This window comes from Archocentrus centrarchus, chromosome 15 (assembly GCF_007364275.1).
Source record: "Archocentrus centrarchus isolate MPI-CPG fArcCen1 chromosome 15, fArcCen1, whole genome shotgun sequence".
Classification (NCBI taxonomy): domain Eukaryota; kingdom Metazoa; phylum Chordata; class Actinopteri; order Cichliformes; family Cichlidae; genus Archocentrus; species Archocentrus centrarchus.
Window position 1 is genome coordinate 28,785,117 of NC_044360.1, and position 23,767 is coordinate 28,808,883.

Here is a 23,767-nt window from a genome sequence, read left to right on the forward strand (position 1 = left end):
CTGTGCCTGGATCTAAATCTCAGGTTTAACATTCAGAGCATATTAACTACGTAGTGTTAAATGTCAGATTTGCCTACAAGTGGAAGACGTGGAAAACTCAGTGCACTGTATAGAGGATTTAAAATGTTATTTCCCAAATTTAGTGTGACTTAATACAAAATGAATGATAATGGAAGAGCACATAATCCAGAAAAAAGACAGATGTTCAAGGTCTGTGTGAAAAACCTGTCTGTAGAGTCTGTCAAAATAACTAGAAAAACAGAAAAAAGCAACAAAAATGCTTTGAATAATTTACGGTTTTGTGTGTCTGTGTATTCATTCTTTAGGGAGCTTCTTCTTTAAGTGCGTCTTTGAGTTGTTGTATAGAAAAGACTCGATTCTGTGACTGAGTTTCTCCAGTGTGAGTATAGTTAAAAGGTAAGGCAAAATAAGACGCACAACTTATTGTTATTCTGAATTACACACTAGTGAATTGCTCTCCATGCAAAGTACAGCGTTACGCTATCATAAATTATAATCAGTATGGTACAAATATTATACAGTGAACTAGAACAAAAATATGCAGTACAATGGACATTTTAACCATGTGAAGACCCTGCATCACATCCACAATGAATGCTGTGGCTTCCTTGGTGAGATCAGCACTTGTGAAAGAGATCCAACATGTTACCCGTGACATTTTGTTGGAAAATGATGATCAGTGGGGGGAAAGGAAACGCATAATGTCACGTTCTATCCTGTATGGAAACTATTAGGCTTTTCCTAATTTTCTATCAGCTGTTACAAAGGTGGATGCTCATGCTAACAAAATTTCAAATAATGTGGATGTGCAAGTAATGCCTGTGAACCAAAAGCTCAGGCTTCAGACTGCTCTAAATGCTCTGATTCAGGCATTTATTTCCAGTCGTGGCTCTGTATGATGTCATTAAGCATTAATGTTCCTAATGTGGTCATGCCAGGGACACAGCCAATCAAAAGACATTTGGCTTAAAGGGAAATGCCGTGGAGCTAAAGCAGCTTGAATCAGACAGAGGATGAACTGAGGGTCTTAACCAAGATAAATTCAGATTATTTGGAAGTGTAAATTATACAAAGCTACTCTGGTAGATTCAAAAAACAGAAATATATAGCAGGAAATGATGAGTTATGAGCTTATGGAGGGCAACGATTTAAGGCCTCCCAGCAACAGTACATAAGAGACAGATTAAGAGTAAAAAAAAAGTTAAAGTAAGCTCACAATAATTGGTAAAAAGTTGCCAACACCTTTTAAAAAAGTATGTGAGAACTAAAGAAAACTACTGGCTAACTAATCCTCACTAACAGAGAGCAACATGTGGACACTCCTTTACCTTTATCTCGGGGGGGAAGTATGGTTTCTCAATTATCCTTGTTTGGCTATCCCCTTCCGACCTGTGGCTGTATTTACGCGAACGCCCATTTTATCCATGGCTTTTAATGGCATATAAAAAAAATCACTTCCTCATCAAAATGCCCTCTCCTAATAGCTTTTTAGAGTTGTTTGGGAGCTGTTTGGGTTTGGTCATTAGTGGACCATGAATAAGTGTGTGTGTGAGTGAGTGTATGAGTGTGTGTGTGCGTCTCTGTGTGTGGTGTTTTGGACTGAGAGGCGCTACTAGGTTGTCCCACTAGGTGGGATAAGGGTTGGTGGAGAGTTGGGAGGAGGGGTCCCATATCCACACTGTGTCCATGAGGGCGGGGTTGGTGAGGGTTTGGGAGTGTGTGTGGTGGAGCACTTAGGCCATACTGGGCCTGATGGGAATGCCAGGCCCCCACACCACTTTCCAAATCACTAATGGAGCATCTTTGGGCACAGACACACCTAAACACACACACACACACGCAATGCTGTAGACAATGCTGTAGATGTTTAGACACAAGAAACGCAGCAAACTGTACTTATTTCACTGAAAGTCGAAGAGATCAGCAGGAAAAAAAAGCACCGCATGTATCGTAGCTCCACCCATCACCCTCTCCTTTCCCACCCTGCTTTGCTTTTCACACCTCTCAATTATTTACTGGCCTTTTTGTCCACTGCTGGTGGCTAGGCCCCAGGCATATGTCAGTGTGTGTTTGAGTGTGCTTGTGTATGCAGAAATGAATAGCGTTTCACACACTAACAGAAGTCTTTTATCATTCAGAAATGTTGTCTGTACCATATGCTCACGCAGGCGCTGACCGGTCACAGGCAGGCTGAAACCATTTTTCACAGCCCCAGCGGTCACACAAAGGCGGAGACAGTGTGGTGGCACTTGGGGATATTTTTTTGGGTGAATTTTTTGTCTGATTTTGTATTTCAGTTCTTGCCTGTGAAAATAAGTGTTTGCACATTTACGTCCTACAGGACAGAAGGTTACGACCTGACATTCTCCTCTTTGTAAATATATGATTTTACTTGCACATTGTAATGAATTACATTACTTTAATGCACACATGCAGTGCTGCGAAGGGCAAAATACTACAACTGTAATTATTTATCACAAATGCCTGGAGATAGAAAATATTCTATATGCTTGATGATCAGGTAGCAGCATCTGAAACTTTCATGACTAAAGACATGAAACTAAGCATGAATTAAGCATACTGGACAGAACAGCATAGAAGAAGTGGGATAGCTGAGAACAATGTGACACTATATATCAAATATTTAAAAAAAAATTAAATTAAAAAAATGTTTCTGCAACTGTCTTATTCTTTTACTAACGATTTATAATAACTATCATTTATAAATTGTAAACTCATAGTTAATTAAACTTTATTAAATTGTTATTTTACTGTTAATAAAAAAGAAAAATGAATTACTAATCTTTATGGTAGCTTTTTATTAATGATCAGTAATGTTATTTATGCTTACATTTGTTGTTAGTTCTTAGAATAAAAACAAGCACAAAGTATTAAAAGAATAATACAATTATATATTGTTTTATGTAGAGGTGACAAGCAATTACATACTGCGGTTGTTTATCTAAATATGTACTGCACATAAACAATGCTATGACCTAAACTAATGTTATAATATCATTTACATGGTGTTATTATTTTGTGTTAAAGATGAGTGAGCCAGTGGCATCTCAGAGGTAGTAAAACCAATCTGAATAAATTTGTTATATTTGAACCCAAACTGTAACATTTTCCTGAATCTGGCTTTAGGTTTGGTGCCTTTATGTTCATACTCGTGTGAGCTGCACCAGCATTTCACATGGTTTACCAATCAATTCATAACCAATAAGTAAGAATGATGTGTGTGTGTGCACCGCTGGTCAACAGTAAAAAAGAAGACTATTAACTACACTTTAATTAACTATCAATTTGTTGTCATTTAACAGTGGTTATTATGAAATGTTACCCTACTTTATTGCTTTTTAAAATAGTATAAGACTACACGGGCCCTTACAACTACTTCATAAACTGTTATATATAACTGTTATATATATCAGATCCACAATTTATTGTTTTAAAGGCCATTCATGAACCATTTAATGCTGCTTATTGAAGCTAAATCAGGGTAAATGGTGGTGGATGTTGTAATGAATAATGCATAAGTTAGTTGTTCTTATCACAAATGATGGCACAGGAATCAGATTTTTTCAGACCATTTTTTACGCTCACATTGTTGCCCTGCAGCAACAAAATGTATGTGGGTGGGGCAGCAGGTGTGATCAGTTTGTTACTTTATCAGAAGTCCCACCTTTTTTATGAACAAAGTGTGCATTAGAAGATTAGCATAGCTTCTTTCATTATGGATTTTGACACTCTTTTGGAGCGCTAACTGTATAGCTCTGCTGTATAGCTCTGTGTAGAAATAGGAAAAATAAAGTTCTCTGGGTGAACCAGGGTAAATGTTTCTCTCACTGAGGATGAGTCAACCCCCCAAAATACTAACCCTCCCAGCCTTTCCAATGTATCTGACTGGTGGTTTTACACAGACCGAAAATCTCTCCATCCTCTGACTTCAGTTCCAGCTCATGCACACCTTGTTTCTCTTGGAGAGAGAAAGATTTCCTTTGGCGACGAGTGGGGGGCTTTTCTCTCCGGGAGCCGTCACAGTCGCCTTGCACACTAGAATGAATTTAAAGAGGCAGGTAAACTGCTGCTCGCTCCGTATTAACAGAGCCATATATTCAGCCTGTCTCTCTGGCTTTTTTTTTTTTCTTCATCTGCCCTTCCTCGGTTTCTCCATCTTTCTCTGCTCTTCTTTTTTTCCCCCCACCAGCCTGTAGAAAACGTCTGGAGGGGATCGATAGGGCTCTCAGGGTGTAGTGACTGCAGCGCTAATGAATCAAGCCTACAGTGTTTGTTAAGTAGACAAGGCTGTGAAGGAGTGCTGAAGGGGAGTTTGTCTTCGTGCTTTATCTCATTGCAACACTCCTTTTGCTGTTTGTCTCTGAAAGTAACATAACCAAATCTTGAAACTTTGATAGGAAATGTAATATTAAACTCCTCACAAATGTATGACTCTTCTTTTTGTGGCAGTTTCACAGGACAATAATTTGTGGAAACATGTAGAAACGGCCTTTTATGGTACAACTTATTCAACCCCGGGAATGTAAAGGATATCATGTTGCTATCTTAATGGCACACTCAGCTTCTGTTTTTGTAATTTCCCCCAGTCGAGGAGCAGTTTATCACACTCAAATCTGAAAATAACCAGTCAATATAATTATTTATTATGCCTGCCAAAAATTGCTGCTGTGCCGGAGTCCATTCTGAAATCCTCTTGTGAACTGTGCACTAAAATCAAAGGCCTTTACAAAAAAAACTCCCAAATACACCCGAGACCCACTTGAAGTTAAAGCTTTTTCTGAAAAGGAAAAAGGAAAAAAAAATCTTGAATTCTCATTTTTTTCTCCTACAGCTTAAACCATATCTCTCCAAGGTCGGATAGTGAGACTGTGGGAGGCTGTTTGTGTTAAAAGCAGGATGGCTTGTATTTCCTCTTCTTCTTCTTCCTCCTCCTCCTCCTCCTCCTCCTCCCCCCTTTCTCTTTTTCACCACAAGCAAGAGCTATCTTGGAAGGAAAAAAAAAAGGCTTTTTATCGCTGATGGCTAATAGTCATAAATTTGTATTAAATATGTCCTTTATCGATTGGCCTTGTCGGATGAATACAATTAAAGAGAAGGCGCTGAGTGCTTCCCACCTGGGAGGAGAAGATGGAGGGATTAAAAAGAGGGGAGGGATGGAAGGATAGAGGGAGGAAATCGAGGAGGGAAAGTGTAAGGGAGTGAAAGAATAGGTGAGCAAAAGGTTTTTTGGCAGCTTCTTCAGTCGAGTCGTGGCTTGTCCACATGTTGCCGTAAATATGTCTGTGTGAGTGTGTGTGTGTGTGTGTGTGTGTGTGTGTGTGTGTGTGTGTGTGTGTGTGTGTGTGTGTGTGTGTGTGTGTGTGTGTGTGTGTGCGAGTGTGTGTGTGTGTGTGTGTGTGTGAGTGTGGGCGGTTAGGGCTTGTGTGGGGCTTTTTGTGTTTTAGGCGCTCATCATGCTGCTCTTCTTTCTGCTCTCCTCCTTAATTTCCTTGATTTTCCCCTGCGCTCTCTTTCTAATTTTTATTTTGGTGACTAGTTGTTGGGAAGAAAAGAGGCAGAGATCACGGTGGAGGGAAAATGAAAAGGTGGGATAGACTGATAGAGGGGAGAAAGAGTGAGGACGGCCACCTGTATGCAGTGTTGATGGACAGATGGAGGGATGAAACCAACTGGGCATAGGAGGGATTAGATGAGGAGAGGAAGCAAAGTGCTGTGTTTGTGTTGTATGTGTGTGTATGTGGGCCTCCGGCCAGCTGAGGTGTTTGCTCGGCTCAGAGTGAACTCCCACTGTGGTCACCACAAGACACACACACACACACACACACACACACACACACACACATTTACACACACACAGATGACTGAATTGTCCTACTTGGCAGCTGTTGCAGGTCCCTGCAGATCACTCAATACCAGACTGGCTTTGTGTATATACACCAGTGTGTGTGTGCGTCTTTAGTGACCACCAACCTTGTGCTTGTGGCACTAGAGAAAATCTGCTTCTTCTCAGCGTGTGCTCTTGTCTCATCAGAGATTTTACACATAAGTGATTGCTTGTGTGCACGTGTGTCTGTGTGTGTGTGTGTGTGTGTGTGTGTGTCTCCAGGAAAAACAAAACAAAAACAAAAGCATGTATATTTTTTGTAATAATTTAAACAACCTGTTCACATTTTGTGTAGCTTGCTGTAGTCAGATTGCAGCTATACACAACTGACTGAGAGTATTTGCTTTCATCTAAATGGAAAATTCTGTGGAAGGAAAACTTCAAATTATTCTTTAGTTGTTGTCAAACTTCCTGAACAGTGTTTAGAGCATTAGACTTCTGAAAGTTCTGATATAGGCCTGGGCTGCCGGGGGTTCCCATGATGCACTGAGTGTTTCTTCTTCATTCACCTCTTTTCACCCTCTTTGTCTTTATACATCACTCTGCATTTAATCATTAGTTATTAATCTCTCTTCCACAGTGTGTCTTTTGTGCTGTCTCCCTCTCCTCACCCCCAACCTGAGCCTGATCCTACTGGAGATCTCTTCCTGTTATAAAAGGGAGTCTTTCCTCCCCACAGTCGCCAAAGGCTTGCTCATGGGGGGGTGTTTTGATCGCTGGGTCTTTACTTCAAAATATAAAGCTCCTGTGTTGTGATTTGGTGCAATATAAATAAAATTAAATTGAATTGATCATAAATCATGTCCACACCAAGTGGCACCATATCCATTAGATTAAACTGCTGGGACAATTTACAAATTATTTATGTATCATATAGATACAAATTATTATATAAGTCTTTAAATTTTTGATGGGTTTTAAATTAACTGCGTAATATGCAACAATGCAACAGAGTTCATTAAAAAGTGACATACTCTACTTTCTGAAAGTATCCTTGATTAGCATTCTGCTTAAATGCAGTCAAACCCCAACCCCACCCATAGGTGCTTCACCTTTATAACACTGTTACATAATGTAACCTATATACAGAAAAGTGATCACATCATGATTGTTTCTGTGGTTATTGGTGTGAGCCAGGAAACCTTTACCCCACAACAAGCTCCTCAGTGGTGATGGAGTGGCTTCAGGTTAACGGTTTAGTGACACACAGGACGTTCCCTGTGCCTGATCATGAAGTAACTGGGCATTCCTAAAGTGTGCTGCTTCAGGTAAAGACTGTAGAAAAAAACTCTTCAGTAAGGCTTGACTAACAAATTCCCACGCTCAGTGGATCCACAAGCCTTAAAAGTGAATGAACCAGACAGCAAATTGAACAGAACAACTACTACTGTTCATGAATGAGCACTTTGTACCAGTGCAGTGCATTTTTGGATACGTTTGCATTGAACTGAAGCAAAAGTTCCATGTTAAAACTTGTTTTTGCTTTTTGGATGGACGGGAGCATATCTATCTGTGCAGTCTTTTGCATATTCCAGGTAGTCCTGCTGCAGTGGTGGCAGTCATATCACTAAGCAGGCTGTCAGTGTGGACATAGCCTAAGAAATGTACCACAGTAGGCCTACCCCTGTTCATGATGCATTTGATTTACTCCAACTTTAGAAAGTGATACAAAAATGTTACAGAATACTTTACATCATGTTTATAAAGGAGCTGATCATAGACTTTATCCTCTTCGGTCACCATGTGCACAGTTGTGTACATCACTTTCTACAGTTATATTGTACTGTAATATTCATATTCATTCATTTGATTCATCTACCTTAAAAGATTATGGAGGCAGAAGATGAATTTCTTTTACAGCAAAATTCCTGTATCGTGACCAAAGGGGTTAGAAAACATGGGCGTAGCCTGCAGGTCTGAAAAGTGAAGCAAATTCAGAAGTTCCTTAAACCTGGATTCTCTCTAAACTTCTCTGGTTGTGAAAATAAGTTAGATTATATAGAAATTACTGAGAAAATTAGTCTCAATTTGTGGATTTTAGTGTTCGTTAACACACCTTGAGGTTCATTTTGCAAATTTTGATCCAGTTTAGAGTTAAATACAGAATAATGCACAGTATAATTTAGGGGGCGACTACCTTATGATTGACTAGTCACTACCATATAACTGTACAGTGGCCTTGGTTTATCAGTCAGAGGCAGCCTCTGGCATTTCGGCTGTCATCCTCTTGATTTTTTGATACCAAATATGACAAGCAAACCTGATGCTTGGAAACAGGCCTACTCAATGCAATGGGTATGTGCATCATTTATATGTAATATATGGGTTTGATAAAAGACGTAATCAATCAAATATCTGCATGAGCCTTCCAAATCTGATTAAGGTCAGCAATCTGCAACAGATTAGAAGTTGAAAGAAAGTTTCTACATCCTGAGTTTTAAGTAGAAGTCAACACACTGAGTCACGGAGTATTGTGTGTGCATGTGTGTGCGTCAGGACCAAGTTTCCTCTTTCAAACCCCAGTCTCTCTCTCTCTCTTTCTATGCTCACATAAGTGCTGTAATTTGGATGCTCTGTAATTTCACCATGGTGGTTTGGGGTTAAGTGGAGGCTGTCCCTGCCATCATGAGTACTGGTCTTCTAAATGGACACACAGACTCCCTCACACACACACTGGATCATTGCTACAGTGTGCTTGGATGCTCCTACAAAGGCCAGTGCATTTAATTACATTTATAAACACAGTTTTAAGGGCCCAGGCTGTGTCATTAGAACAGGGTTTACGAGATACATTACTGTGTGTGTGTGTGTTTGTGTGAGAGAGAGCAAGAGATGGTGTGTGTTTGTGTGTGCCACAAGGAGAAAGAAAAGGAAACTTTGTCACATTGCAGCTATAATGGGTGGCTGGATGGACACACACTCGAGTAGAGTGGTGAGAGAGTTGCAGATAGCACAGTCTGTAGCCCGGCAGGGGTTCCAAACACAGAGACAGAAGGTATTGATATATCCCACACACACACACACACACACACACACACACACACACACACACACACACCCACACACACACACACACACACACACAGGGACAGACGGTATTGGTATTTTTGCTCATCAGCCTACAGTGTATGGCTGTTTAGCAGGACCACACTGACATGCACATTCTCGGGCACATCCCTACACACACACACACACACACACACACACACACACACACACACACACACACACACACACACACACATGCACGCGCACACACACACACAAACACACAACCACACACACACACACACACACACACACACCCACACACACACACACACACACACAGCATGTAATCAGACTGGCTCAATAATTCATTGTTGTTTTTGGTAATTCAAATGCATTCTCAGTTCTTTCTCTCACAAAAAAACCAGATCATTATTGTCAGGTCTTTTTGTTTGCAGCTATTTTAAGTTCAGATTGTGGGTCTTTGCCAATGGCAATTTTTTTGATGTTCACCTTGATTGAATATCTATAAATCTGGCAGCTTCATTGCTGATTGATTTGCTTTCTTTTGAAGATAAAAAGAATTTTTTTTTGTTTTTTTTTTGAGTTTCTGTCTTTACTTTGGCAGACTTTATTCTGTTGCAAAGAAAGCTGATATCCACTGGATATATATTGATTATATCAAGACATTCTCACATAGACTGGTGCATAGTATGGCTATTTTCATCATGTTTTAGAACATACTAACGTCACAAAAAATTGCTGTACTCTAGATAGAAAAGCTCTTTTCTTGCCTGTCATAAATGCAACCATGCAAACTGGAATACTTATGGAATACATAACTGGAAACCAGCTGAAACGAACATAATAAAGATAGCAAAGAGTTGAGCAAATGCTTGAGGGATGCAAATGATAAAACTCCTGTATGAGGAGCAGCAACTAGATTCCTCTACCGTCCAGGTAAACATCACATTCTAGAAATAATCAAAATGCTAGCGAGCATTGCGCATACTCTATGACTCAGTAACTTTCTAATTTCTGGGAAAGGACAAGAATCACAAGTACATCTTTCAGGCCATGTTGCACCTTCAGGGTTTTGCATCTGTCAGCGAACTGGAATGTGTCAAAGACCTCAGGAATGTCGAAACTTTTTCTAAATGGCCATCTTAAAAGGTTCAAAGGCATACTGAAAAGCCTGCTTTGCTAAATTAATGAAAATTTCATTTGTGAAAGAAGAGTCCTCGAGTATCTCTTGAGGTAGGAGGCACTTCAGGGTGTGGTGTGATGGCAGGAGGAGGAACACTGCACCTTTTTCATATCTTGAAAGGTAGTTACTATTGTATGCTCGCCCCATTCTATAAATATACAACTTTGCAATGGGATTGACACACTTCTCTTATAAGTGCAGTGTTTGAGGAAGTTGCTTTGATGTAGCTGGTGACTCATAGCTGGTTATAATGTCTGATTTCCTTCCAAGCATAGTGCCGCCTTTTTTGAGAAATTTCTGTCATGTTGTTATTTGACTGTGGCGTTCCCCTCAGTGAGCGGACAGGACACCAGCTGCCACTGTTTGCATTCCAATTGTTTGCTGTCCAGTTAGAAAGAAGGCCTGAGCGTAGAGGGGAAAATAATTGGGGGACAGGAGGATTGGACAGATCGCTTTTCTATGGACTGCAGGATTTAACTCACTACATGTGCATGACAGTATATGATGCCAAAATAACAATTAGATGAATTTAGTGATGATATAATAGGATTACACTCAAGTATGCAGCTATATTCTTATTTTTGTTGCTACCATGGTTTTTGTAATTGCCTCGTTTGTGACTTGACCACCTTTTCTTTCTAAATTAAACCCACTTGGTTTCAAGATGGTTTCATTTAGAGGACACTGAAGTTCTCCAGCATGCCATTCTGAAATGAAAACATAAAAAGAAACCATAATTAGAGTAAGAATATTTTCACACAACAACAATGATATGGCTAAGTGCTTTTGAGAGGTACAGTACACTGGGAGAAGCATCGAGCCACAGCTGTTACACTTTAGCGCTACATGAAGGGGGAAAGATGGAGGGAGGCGCAGAGGCTGGATGGGAGTCAATAACTTCAGTGTCCTGTTGAAGCCATTTGAATATCATTTTCTTTGGTATGTTTGCTCCCTGTGTCACAGCTGACTTTCTATAGAAGTAAGTCAGTGTATCAAGTATGAGTCACTGTAAACATGTAGAGAGAGAGGCCAAGGGTGAAGGGTGAATTCATATCGTTTCACCCACTTCCCTGTCATACATGTCTGTATGTATCATTGCAATAGGCCTGAAGTTTACTGCTTTGAAGAGGCATATTTATCCTGACCCATGATCTTTCCTTAAAGCTGTGCGTGGCCAAACCAAACCAGAGAAGAAAAAACAGTCTTTAATGGTCAGGTTTATAGGTTGTAAATATTTATTACTGAACTTTCTTTCTTTCTTTCTTTCTTTCTTTCTTTCTTTCTTTCTTTCTTTCTTTCTTTCTTTCTTTCTTTCTTTCTTTCTTTCTTTCTTTCTTTCTTTCTTTCTTTCTTTCTTTCTTTCTTTCTAAATTAATCTATCAATAAATGAACATAACCCTCCATTTGTAAGACATGCTTGGTGAAGCATAAGAAAAGAACTGAAGTTCTTGTGAAATGTTGAGGTATCCCTTTAAGGTAAAGCAGGGGTTCATCAGGGGTGAGCAGTGATGCCCAGATGTAAATACAAGCAGCAGATTCTGAAAGCCTGAGGCTCCGATAGAAATCCCAAATTGTATTAAGGGACATTGTCCCTCACTCTCAGTATGCGTACCTAATCCTGTTTTAGCGATGTTCCATTACCTCAATTACTATCATCTCGCCCAGAGGTGGACCCAGCCAAGGACACCACCAGAGAACTACTGGTGGGTGGAGGAGAGAGAGAGAGAGAGAGAGCGAGAGAGAGAGAGGTGGTGGTGGGGGGGTGTAAAGAGGAGAGTCCTGTCTTGTACAAAAAAAATAGAATAAAGAGAAGGAAAAGGAAACAGGGAAAGGAAGAAAGATGTATGGAGAAATCATCATAAAGGATAGAGAATAAAAAGATAAACTGAGAATGCAGAGATGGATGTAATTCATGTAAAGCCACTAAGATAGTTGTAGGTCTGTCTTAGAAGGTAGCCAAGACCTGGCAGCCATTTTTGTTTCCCAGCTGGTTGTGGAGGGATGTAATGGTGGCAGTCCAGCTAATTTACAGGACAGAATGCTGGCTGAAGGACAGACCATTATGCAGGCTGACGTTCGGAGGTGGATTCATTAAAAAAAAAATCCTGTAAAAGTGCTGCCATCTTAAAGATACACCGAGGCTTTCAATTTAGTTCCTCAAACATGTCTTCTTTTGTCCAGACTGCACAGAGATGACGGACATAAGACGTCATGTGTCACTGCAGCAGCTTGAATTTCCAAGCAGTTAGCTTCTACCATTTCATAACTGTTATGTAATATTTAACAAAAAGTGGATCTTTTGATTTTGGAAGTGTATGTTTTCAAACTGTTTTCACCTTCAAAATGTGGCTACATTCATCAAGACACGGGCGTCTCACAGTGTTTTCACTGTGGCACAAACTCCGTAGCCTCTGCTGTGTCCTCCTGACACCTCAGGTCCTCTGTAGTGGTCACAAAAAAAGTTACATTGAAAAGGTACATTTTTCCTCTCAGGAGGGGAGCTAGTCTGTATTCTAATGTGCAAATTAACTAAATCCATAATTCCAATGAAATTTATCACTATGAGTGGAGAGAAAGAAAAAAAGTATTTCAGCACAGTTGACATAAGAAATTATAAAGCAAAAGAACACTTTGTTCACAATGGCCAAAACAAACCAGAAAATTAGGTAGCCTGTCAAAGTGTTACACACTGACTCCAACCCTGACCGCTAATGCCTTCTTTTTGGAAAACAACACAACAACAAAATGGTTTTTAATGTGTGTCTGTTAGAATTATTATTTTTTTCATCTTCTGAATGCCCAAACTCGGGAGAACAATTTTCAAGATCCACAATGACACAGTATTGTGATAGCATATGGTCAGGGTACTTGTGATGCTTCTGGTGTATTTTGGCCTCAGTTTATCCTGTCCATAGTTGTATGGTTTGGTGCACTGGCTTCATTTCAGCCCCTCAGACAGCCATTGGATCAGAGTGTTACACTTGGTTGTTGAGAGGGATGGATAGAGCCAGGGGAACTTGCTGCACTCTGTCCTTCCCTCTCACACACAAAGGAGTTGTGAAACATGAGCCAAGCTGTCTTACTGCCTCCCTCTCCCATCTAGCACCACATAAGTGTCCAGGCAATGCCCTTGGCTTAATAAGGCTTAATGCCTGTGCTTGTCACTGTAGCATGGCTGGTATTGAGTGCTAGGACATTTCTGAAACTGTGAGTGTGTGTGTTCTCCGGCGTCTCAGTAGTAGGCACACAGCTTTGACATTTACCCTAGGTAAAGAAGCAGATGTTATTATTTCCTTCATCTTCCCACCCTCCTTTCCTCCGCTGTTTTCCGTCTCCTTCCATATACCTCGCGCACTTGTGCAGGCAAACTTTAAAGTTGTACGAGGTATTTGTCACCTCTATCTAAACTTAAACCACAGGGATTACTTCTATCTCATCTCTTTCTTTCCCTTTCTCCGGCTCTATCTATCTTCATCTCCTGGTCTCCATTCCACTTTCTCACTTCATTTTTCTACCTTGGAGTGGTGGAGAGTTTGCCTAATGAAGTGGCTGATGGGAGTATATTACAGGGAGACAGAGTGGAGCGGTCGCCTACTCTAAAATCCATTAACCTTACAGTTTCAATCAGCATGCAGACAAGTCTGAGCTACGAGTCAAAAAGGAGCATATTAGCTTAAGAGTTACACTATTGTGCCTTTCACTTGTTTTACTTAATACTTTGTACACATCTTTGTACAGAGTGAAACTTTTTTTCTTTTGTTTTCAGACAGTTTGTAATGTCGACATTTTACACAGTCTTACAAGTCTCATTTTTATCAGCTGGCAGCATCTTTCCTGGGGACAGATACCGAATAATGAATCATGAATATGCACATCTTCATGATGTAATGACATAGCACAAAAATTCAGCATATGCACCAAGGCTGCATATGCAAAAACATCTTCACCAAAAGATTTCTATAAAGTATTTTAGGAGCATGGGTTTGAGCAGAGCCACACACATAGAGAGAAGCTTTTCCCAAACATATTGCCACAAGATGCCTTAAAACAAAGCTTACTGTGACTGTCTGCACAAATTTAACACGTGACCACTTCAGCCAAAGCGGCGTTTTTGTTGAACAGGAGAGGCATGAAGGATATTCCTTATGAGAAACATATTTCCCATTTTAGTCAGATGTGATTTGTAACTATTTTCAGGGTTCCCAGTCCCAGGCTGACCACTGGACTAAATCATATGCATATTTCAGAGCTCCTGAGACGCTCCAGTCAAGTTTTACATAACAAACATTTTTGTTTTTACTCAGCGAGTAAGACAAATATTACGCTTCTTTCTTACTAAGAGTTGAATGTTGACTGCTGGAAAAACTGCCTCAGATCTTTTTCTGACCTGCAGTCGACTGTTAAAATTCTGTATTAGTTTCCACGGGAATGCAGGGCAGCATTTGTTCTTAAACTTGTTCACACTGTGCTAACTCGGGACATATTGTGCCTTTTTTGATGGACACATTCAGTTTGTGTGTATGAAAATACAGATGTCAGACTGGCACGCTGATGGTTGTGTTCAGAACTACTTAAAGGGAACCTATTGTTCTCATTTTCAACTCCATATTCTTATGCCTGTCTGCTAGAATAGTTTTGGAGATTTTACAGGCCAAAAGAATCCTTTTCTTTTGGACTGAGCCTTGGTGCAGCCCCTCTGGTCAACCGCTGCCTGAAACAAGCTGTTTTAGCTCCCTTCCTCATCTCTTTAAGTCAGCTTTTGTCTGAACAGTCTGAAGCCTGAGCTTTTTGCCTGAACTCAGAGGGTTAATATGAGCATCCACCATTGTAACAGCATATACTGTACGTGTGTGTGATTGCGTGTGTGTGTGTGTGTGTGTGTGTCATAGGCAATAAGACAAAGCATAATAGATCCCCTTTAATTCAAAGCGTTGTCGAGGCCGTATGGGAAAGGCTGAATAATTAAGTTGTCCAAGTAGAGAAAGTGCAGTTTTATTGTCAATACTCTGAGTGTCCAGGACCAGAGCGGATCAACCTGAGGAAAAAAAAAAATGAATAAATAAATGAATCCTCCCTGGTCCTGATAATGCAAATGATATTCACAGGTTAGATCCTTTGCAGGTGCCTACAATTAGTGGTAATTTGTGCCGATTTTAATGATCCATAATTTGGCTGCTTTTGCAAATGGTTGGTCATATGGGATAAGTGTGTGTGTGTGTGTGTGTGTGTGTGTGTGTGTGTGTACAGGAAGAGAAGCCAGGGGAGAGAAAGGAAGGGAAATGAAGGAAGGTGGAGAATTTTTCAACCAGACACCAAAATGCACAGATGGGACAGGACCCCCGTGCATACACACTTTAAATCAGTCATGTTTTCTTTACAACGACGAGCTATTCTTTTGCATTTCATTTGCAATTTTTTGTCAATAAAAAACGTATCTTTTGTCAGTTGAAATCACTGTCTGTAAGCTCCATACTGTCAGTAAAATCAGATCTCATTTAAACACACCCAGATTTTCTCTTTGCACATATTTGTTGAAGTATTTTTTTTTCCTTCCTAAAACCTCTTTGACTTTCTGTTTCTGGCTATTAGAGGTAAATTGCAGCGTGCTGATGTCTAAAAGCTTCCATGTAAACCGTGACATCCTTTTAGTATCACTGTTAATTTGCCATATTTGTTCTGCCAGTAATTAGCAGGTGATACGTCCCAATTTAGTGTGTATTTTTACAACCCACCTAACCTGTTTACATATTAATGGGGTGTTTTGTAATTTATTGTCCACGACACGATTCAGCAAAATAGCTTTTAAGGAAAAAATCATCGGAGATAATTAGCATCAATATTACGACCCCGAGAACGACACCCATTTGCTTTTGAAATAATATTGCGTGTTTCAGCTTATTATGTGTTACAACTTTTTGACTCTCCTTTTTGTTGCAGTTGTTGTTATTCCATAAATAACTATATTTCTACCCACACACTGAAGACAGCGGAAGCATTTATGCGTTAAATTAGATATTTTACCAGACAATATTTAGTAGTGGAAGGCACAAAGGTACAGAGTTATAAGAATTAAATTAAGTGGTTTAAGGTCTTATTTTTTATCAGTGAATCTGTTCTCTGGATCTCGCTGCAAAACTGTTTACTCCATATGTCCCTGTACCGAATGATTTAGTGTAAAATAAAAGTCCAGCATGGTCTTCACTCACAGCTGCATTATCTGCTTGAATATTTTCTCTTTCGCTTTGGGCTTTTGATCATGTATAAACTTGTTAATGTATAAAATGTGCATATCTGCATGTTCACTTTGTTAAATGTACCCACACTGCACAGTGCTTAATAGAGGAAAGGACTCTGAATATCGGTGACGGGGGGGGGGGGGGGGGGGGGGGGGGTGTTGTTTGTCATCTAATCTTGTAAAGGAGCTGATGGCCGTCCATCAGTGCCCTAATGAGATTACACATGCATTGTGGGTCCCGCCACAGGTCATCGTCACCAGGGCCATTCAAAGGCAATTATTGTTTTAGATGTTCCTCTCGTTGCTGTCTCAAAGTGACTCCACATGCTTCACTGACGGAAGATGCTTTGAAGCAGACTGAAGGGGTTATTTTTCCTCTCCAGTTGGAGCCTAAATGTTTTCACACTCCTACTGTTACACCATCCTCGGGCGATTGAGCTGTTCTGTTGTGTTTGTGTGAATAAGAGTGTGCATGTGTATTTGAGTGTGGGCAGTACACATGAGCATATGACTCTAGAATACGGTCTATATCAATGAACTTGCATACATTTGACACAATGTACAAATGCAAATACAAAAGCATTTCTGACTACTTATGGTCTAGACCTCAAGCTCTTAACATCCACCACATCACCAGTAGCCTGTCTTGAGTAAGGACTGAATTTTGCTTTAACCATATGCTCAATAGGCAGATTTTCAGGATGTTTCATTTCAAATGAAGTCTCATATATTGTGGCATTACCGTGCACCACCTAATAGGTAAAAATTGTATAAAAAGGGATGGACGTTAACCTGACCCTGATCTTAATTCTAACCCTAGACCTAGTAAATCAGGTGGTTAATGTGTTTAGGCTGTTGCTGCAGAAATAAGGAAGTAGCAAATTACAGGTTTGAAGGATTCTTCTGTGTTGTCTCTCCTGTGTGCTCGTGAGTGTGTGTATTTGTCAGTAAGCCTCTGTTTTGGTAGATCAGTGGGAAGTGGTCGTCCGCTGGGATAGCTCCGTTTCTTTGTTCTCCTGCTGACAATGGAGGACTCACAGTCAGTCTAAAGGGAGAAATTATGTCCCAGAGCAGTCTGGGAGAAAAAGAGACACACACACACACACACACACTACTTCTCACATGCTACTCATGTGGGGCATGACCTCAATAAAAGCTACTGTTGTATTTGCAAAGCCCTCAACACCACGTGCCGACCACTTTTAAAAGCTGTAACAGTTAGGCCTTAGGTTTAAGACTGGTTCAGCTAAGAACAGAGTTGTTCTTCATGTATTTTGTTCTGTATATAGCACTGTTTATGTATAGTTGTGTCAATGAAAATGAGTCAAATGACACTAAATGAGCAGCATTTGAAAAGCATAAATTTTTCTTGAATGAAAATGGAAATGCAACATTAACTGTTTCACATGTAAGACAATCTGAATCATTTCTTCTAACTCGATTCTTTTTTCTTTGTCACAACAGGCAAGGAGGAGCCTACCACCTATACCTGCACTACATGTAAGCAGTCATATGGCAGCGCCTGGTTCTTGCTGCAGCATGCTCAGAACACCCACGGCTTCCGTATCTACCTGGAAAGTGAACATGGCAGTCCTCTGACCCCACGCATGGGTGGCCCTTCCTCCCTTGGTGGAGGCGCAGACTGCCCTTCTCAACCTCCCCTTCATGGCCTTCATCTGCCTCCTGATGCAAGCCCCTTCAATCTCCTGCGTATCCCTGGCTCGGGCTCAGGTGGAAGGGACAGTGTTGGAGCAGGAGGTGGTGTTGGCACTGGTGGCGCTGTTGGTGGTGGCCATCATCAGCGCTTCCCTCCAACACCACCCCTCTTCAGCCCCCCTCCAAGGAACCACCTGGACCCCCACCACCTGAGCCCAGAGGAGCTGGCGCTGGCAGCCCACCACCCGAGTGCCTTTGATAGGGTGCTGCGCCTCAATCCTCCTCTGCCTCTAGACCCCCCTCCAACAATGGACTTCTCAAGGCGGCTTCGGGAACTGGCGGGCAACACCTCAGGGTCCACTCCCCCGCTATCCCCTAGCCGGCCAAGCCCCATGCAGCGCTTACTCCAGCCATTCCAGACAGGAGGAGGAAGCGGAGGCACAGGAGGTGCTGGGGGTGGCAAACCTCCATATCTTGCTACTCCACCGCCTCTTCCAGGCTCCATGCAGTCACCTGTAGGCTCTCAGACCACACCCACTACCCCTCTCCCCTCAGCAGGAGCTACACCCTCCTCTACCACCCAGATGAAATCAAAGTGTTGTGAATTTTGCGGCAAGGCCTTCAAGTTCCAGAGTAATCTTATTGTGCACAGGCGCAGCCACACAGGAGAGAAGCCGTACAAATGCCACTTGTGTGATCATGCCTGCACACAGGCAAGCAAACTGAAACGCCACATGAAGACACACATGCACAAATCGTCCTCACCAAATACAGGCAAGTCAGAAGATGGGCTCTCTACAGCCTCATCTCCAGAGCCTGGAACTAGTGAGCATGTGGGCAGTGCGAGCAATGCCCTTAAATCAGTGGTGGCCAAGCTGAAAAGTGAGAATGACCGTATGCTACGTGAAAATGGAGAGGAGGAGGAGGAGGAAGAGGAGGAGGAAGAAGAGGAGGAGGAGGAGGAAGAGGAAGAGGAGGAGGAAGAGGAGGGAGAGGAGGAGGAAGAGCAGAACGGAGAGAGGGCAGCAAGAAGAAATAATAACAGCTATCACTTTGGCTTGAACCTTGAAGCGGCACGTCAGCATGAAAACAACGGCAGTATCGGAAGTCGACTGGGAGGAGTGGCTGACGAGGGGTCCATCCCTCGCTCTCTCCCTGAGGTGATGCAGGGGATGGGTCTCGCTGCTAGCATGCAGCACTTCAGTGAAGCCCTAAATGCACACAAACGAAATGCCATGGCCCAAGAGAACCACCTGCACCACCACCTCAGCAGAGACCATCACCACAATCGTGAGATATGTGATGGAGACTCAGTGCTGGAAACAGATCGCGGGGAGGAGGGCTCTGTGTCAACAGTCAATGGTCGAGGAGCATCACCTAATGAATCCGCCTCCGTCGGCCTGTCCAAGAAACTGCTTCTAGGTAGTCCCAGTCCACTCAGTCCTTTCTCCAAACGGATCAAGCTGGAAAAGGAGTTTGACCTTCCCACTCCTACAATCCCTAACACCGAGAACGTCTACTCTCAGTGGCTGGCTGGCTATGCTGCCTCCCGACAACTCAAGGACCCTTTTCTGAACTTTGGGGATTCCAGACAATCGCCCTTTGCATCATCATCGGAGCACTCTTCAGAGAACGGCAGCCTGCGTTTCTCAACCCCTCCAGGGGAACTGGATGGCGGGATGTCAGGCCGTAGTGGTACAGGCAGTGGGGGCAGCACACCACACCTCGGTGGTCCTGGGCGGCCCAGCTCCAAGGACGGCCGCAGGAGTGATACTTGTGAGTTTTGTGGCAAGGTGTTCAAGAACTGCAGTAACCTGACAGTGCACCGGCGCAGCCACACAGGGGAGAGACCGTACAAGTGTGAGCTGTGCAATTATGCATGTGCCCAGAGCTCCAAACTTACTCGCCACATGAAGACCCATGGTCAGGTGGGCAAAGACGTGTACAAGTGTGAAATTTGTCAGATGCCCTTCAGTGTCTACAGCACCTTGGAGAAACACATGAAAAAATGGCACAGTGACCGTCCTTTGAGTACCGAAATTAAGTCAGAGTAGAAGGCCGAACAATGGGACCTTTTCCCCGCAGTTATGTCCACCATCAGTCCCCGGTTTATTCCCTGCCCCTTGTAGATTTGCCCCAATCCCAACACTCCACTTTTGCCAATCTGGCAGAAGTTTAAGACCATGTGCTCTGCACCAGCACACCCTGTTTCCATTACTCATCGAATGCATGATCTGTATCGGGGCAATACTCTTGCATTGACGCAAAACTTCGAGCCTTTCTCTTGTGCAATAATTTACATGTTGTGTACTATTTTCTTTTATGAGTTTTCCTTTTCCATTTTTAAGAATTAGTCAGCATGCATAGTATGTTTTTGCTAATCAAAGAAAAAAAAGAAAAGAACTTGTCCCTGGTTGGTTAGTTGTTGAGTAAATGTGTTGCTGTTTTTCTCTTGTTCAGTTTTTTTCTTTTTATTCTTCAAAAAGAGAAAAGACAAGAAAGATACATCCATGCTGCATACATTCTGTAACACATATCATGTACAGTTTTGTTTTGTAACATGGAAAGTGAACATTCTTTGACTTGATCCATTTCTTACAACCCTGGAAATGCACTTATCCTGATCTTTCTAAAAGACGCCATGTTCAGACAGGGTTTAAAAAACAAAAAACAAACAAACATTGGCTTTGAGGACTAAAGTGTAAGTGAGCCTTGAAATTTCTTTCAAAAAGACAAGGGTGTGCTTGAATTCAATTTGTGTCATTCGGTAGAATATGAAAGAGTGCCTTTGATATCTTTAAACTGCATTGGCCATAACCTTATCTGGTATAAGTTTGGGGTCACACTAGTTAGAACGTCTAAGCCACCCAGGAAAGGTCCTTGCATCAAGCACCTGACTGCTCAAATGGACTGTGATGATTCATGATGAAAGATCAGAGAGTTCTCTTTAATCATCATTTAGCTACCTATTACATGTTCAATAGGCTATCTTTAATATGTGGATTTCATGGCAAGCATGGTACAAGCAGTATTGTGTATATCTGAATTATTTGTAGTTTTGTTTTTTGGTAAGGAGGTACTTTTAAAACAAAGGTAATCTGTAGTGTACAATCCTGAACTTGAGGGATACAACGCATGGCTGAGAAGTGTCATGTATCTGCGTTAGCACAAACCTACAACGCTGCTTCAATACGTCAGTGTGTGGAACAATGCATAAAGTAATATATGAGCTCCAAGTGAGGCTAACTTTATTTGAGAGCATTGAAATAATTACAAGCTAGACAGACAGAAAGCTACACAGAACTGGAAGCTACATACATTTACGGGGATAAGAGGCAATGTCTTTCACTTTACGTTTCCAGTATCAAAACAGGGTCATAAGTATTATTGCAGAGAAAAAAAAAGAGAGAATTGCAAAAAATCTATCTGTACTCTAGGGCTCTTTAAAAAAAAAAATCAAAATGTGATCATTTTAATCAGTGTGTATAGGCTAATGCAGAGCATTTTTTGTTTGTTTGCTGTTGCTTTTTTATCCCAAAGGCAGAATTTTGTTCTTCGTTCAAGCTGTTCACAGCGTAGCACTCGCCACTCCGCCTGGGGTACGTACTGACATCTCCCATGCATTGTCCCACACTGATGCAATGTTGGTACACAGGTTGACTCTAAAAGCTAGATTGTCATTTATAGGACATAAAGTGCACTGTTTCCATTTTTCCAGTTTACACGTTTATGTTGAAGGGGAAAAACTTCACTGAAATGCTGTCAAGACGATGAGGGTCCCATTGTTCTGGGCAGTAAAAGATGAGACACATAATATGTTGCCAGCAGCTCCACCCTCATGACCTCTGTACCCTTGCCATTTCACCTTTGACCATTTGTCAATTTGTTACCCCTGGAATCCCCGACATTTAGCCTGGGCTGAAAATTCACTGTTGTCAGCAAGATCTGTAAATTCAAAGGTTTGCTGTGAGTTACAGAAGTAACCAGTGCTCCTAAATGGTTGTCAAATGGACACAGTTTCCATTCCTACAGGCCACTGTAACATCCACATTCTTTTTTTGAGGAGCTGTTATCATTGTTGTCATCTGTACCTGAATAATCTATAGACCTTGCTGGCTTGTCAACTGACACTCCAAATTTTGTTGCCCACACTGCAAGAATCTGTTTTTGTATAAATCTTCCTTTAATTATAGATATGAAAATAAACTTTTGTTTTCAAGTAACACTTCACTCTCTCTTAGGGGAAAATGTATTTAAGTTTAATTGTCGTTTCTCTTTTCCTCAGCGTCTTGGTGGTGTTCAAGACTCCGATCACAGTATATATGAAATGATACAAAAAAAAAAGATGAAAAACAAACAAACAAACAAAAAAACAAAAACAACAAAAAAAAAACAAACAAACTCTGTGATGGTTTTGTATTTTATTTTGCCTTGGCTCTTCACAGCTCTTCAGGTTGAAATACATTGGGGAAAGGATTAAAATTATATATGAATATATAATAAAGAACTTAAAATATAGGAAAATGCACACTCATGTCGATTCCTATGCTTAAACACATTTATGGTCTACTTTTTCTGTATTTCTAGAATTGTATTTGAATTCAATGTTCACTTAGAGTAGGCACTATAGTATTTATATTGAGGCTCGTATTTTTAACTGTTGCTTGTTCTCTCTAAAGGTATTTACCATACCTTCTTTTGGTAGTGGAAAAAAAATCCCAAGCTGCCACGGTATATTTTTTTAATTTGGCAGGATAATATAGTGCGAATTATTTGTATGTTTAAAGAAATAAAAGGAAAAAAAAACACAAAAAGCAGCTAAAATATGTGGCATTGGGAGGCGACGAGGGCCATCAGATGGCCGCTGCTGTTTCCTGTCCACAGAGGTGGTTGTACATATCTTTGGTTTTTGGTTCAGACCTCCTTCCCCTCTCCCCCCCCCCTGCCCCCGCTGCCATTCTTGTATGCAGTAATGCAAGCTGACGTCGGCCTGTTCTGTTGTGTGCTTCTGTCTCTCTCACCCCTCCCACCTGACTACATTCCAACATCAAGAAGCTAGGGGAAAAAAACAAAAGAAAAAAAAAAAAAAACTTTCATATGCAGTACATGGATTACAAAAAAAATGCGTCAAAATAAATACATTGAAAAGAAATTAAATGTTTTGCAGTTTTTTTTCATTGCCAAATACTAAATGGTGCTTTATATTTAGATTGGGTATACTTTCATATGCAAAGCATATTTAAAAATGACCCGGGGGACGTGGAGAAGCCTGCTTGAGTTGAGACTTTTTTGTAAATGGTAATGCGGAATATTTTGTTATCAGCCTTTTCTATTCCTGTTCTGAGAGCTGTTTGTTGTAACTTGAACTTGAACTTTATCTTTTACTATGGGAGTTACTATTTATTATTACCTATATGCTCTGTTCAAAACAGAGACATGGAATGGATTCTTTTTTGGTTTCTGTTATTCTTTTCTTTTTTTTGGTTATGTTATAATTTTCTTTTTTTCTTTTCTTTTTCTGTTTTTTTTTTTATTGGTGGCCGATGGTCATTGGACAAACCGAGCTCTTTAATTTCTGTTGTACTTGTTTGGGGTCTCTGTTCAGTTGTATTGGGAAAACCACTGTCTGTGTTTTCTGGCAGATGTCTGCATAATCCTGTTCACACACCCATTTTGTCCCTTTATCAAAAAACAATTAATAAAAAAATGAAAGTATAATGGCACTTGTTGCTTATCTCCACTGTGTGTGTATCAA

The 23,767-nt window shown here is 41.0% G+C and overlaps 1 protein-coding gene across 1 annotated transcript in view; it reads left to right on the plus strand.

Moving 5' to 3' along the window:
• bcl11aa (BCL11 transcription factor A a) overlaps positions 1–22,356 on the plus strand; it is a 53,074-nt gene extending 30,718 nt beyond the window's left edge. The window contains exon 3 of the mRNA XM_030748275.1: positions 17,821–22,356. Coding sequence (XP_030604135.1) covers positions 17,821–20,066 — 2,246 coding nt within the window. The 3' untranslated portion in view covers positions 20,067–22,356. The remainder of the gene's footprint in view (positions 1–17,820) is intronic.
• The last annotated feature ends 1,411 nt before the right edge of the window (positions 22,357–23,767 follow it).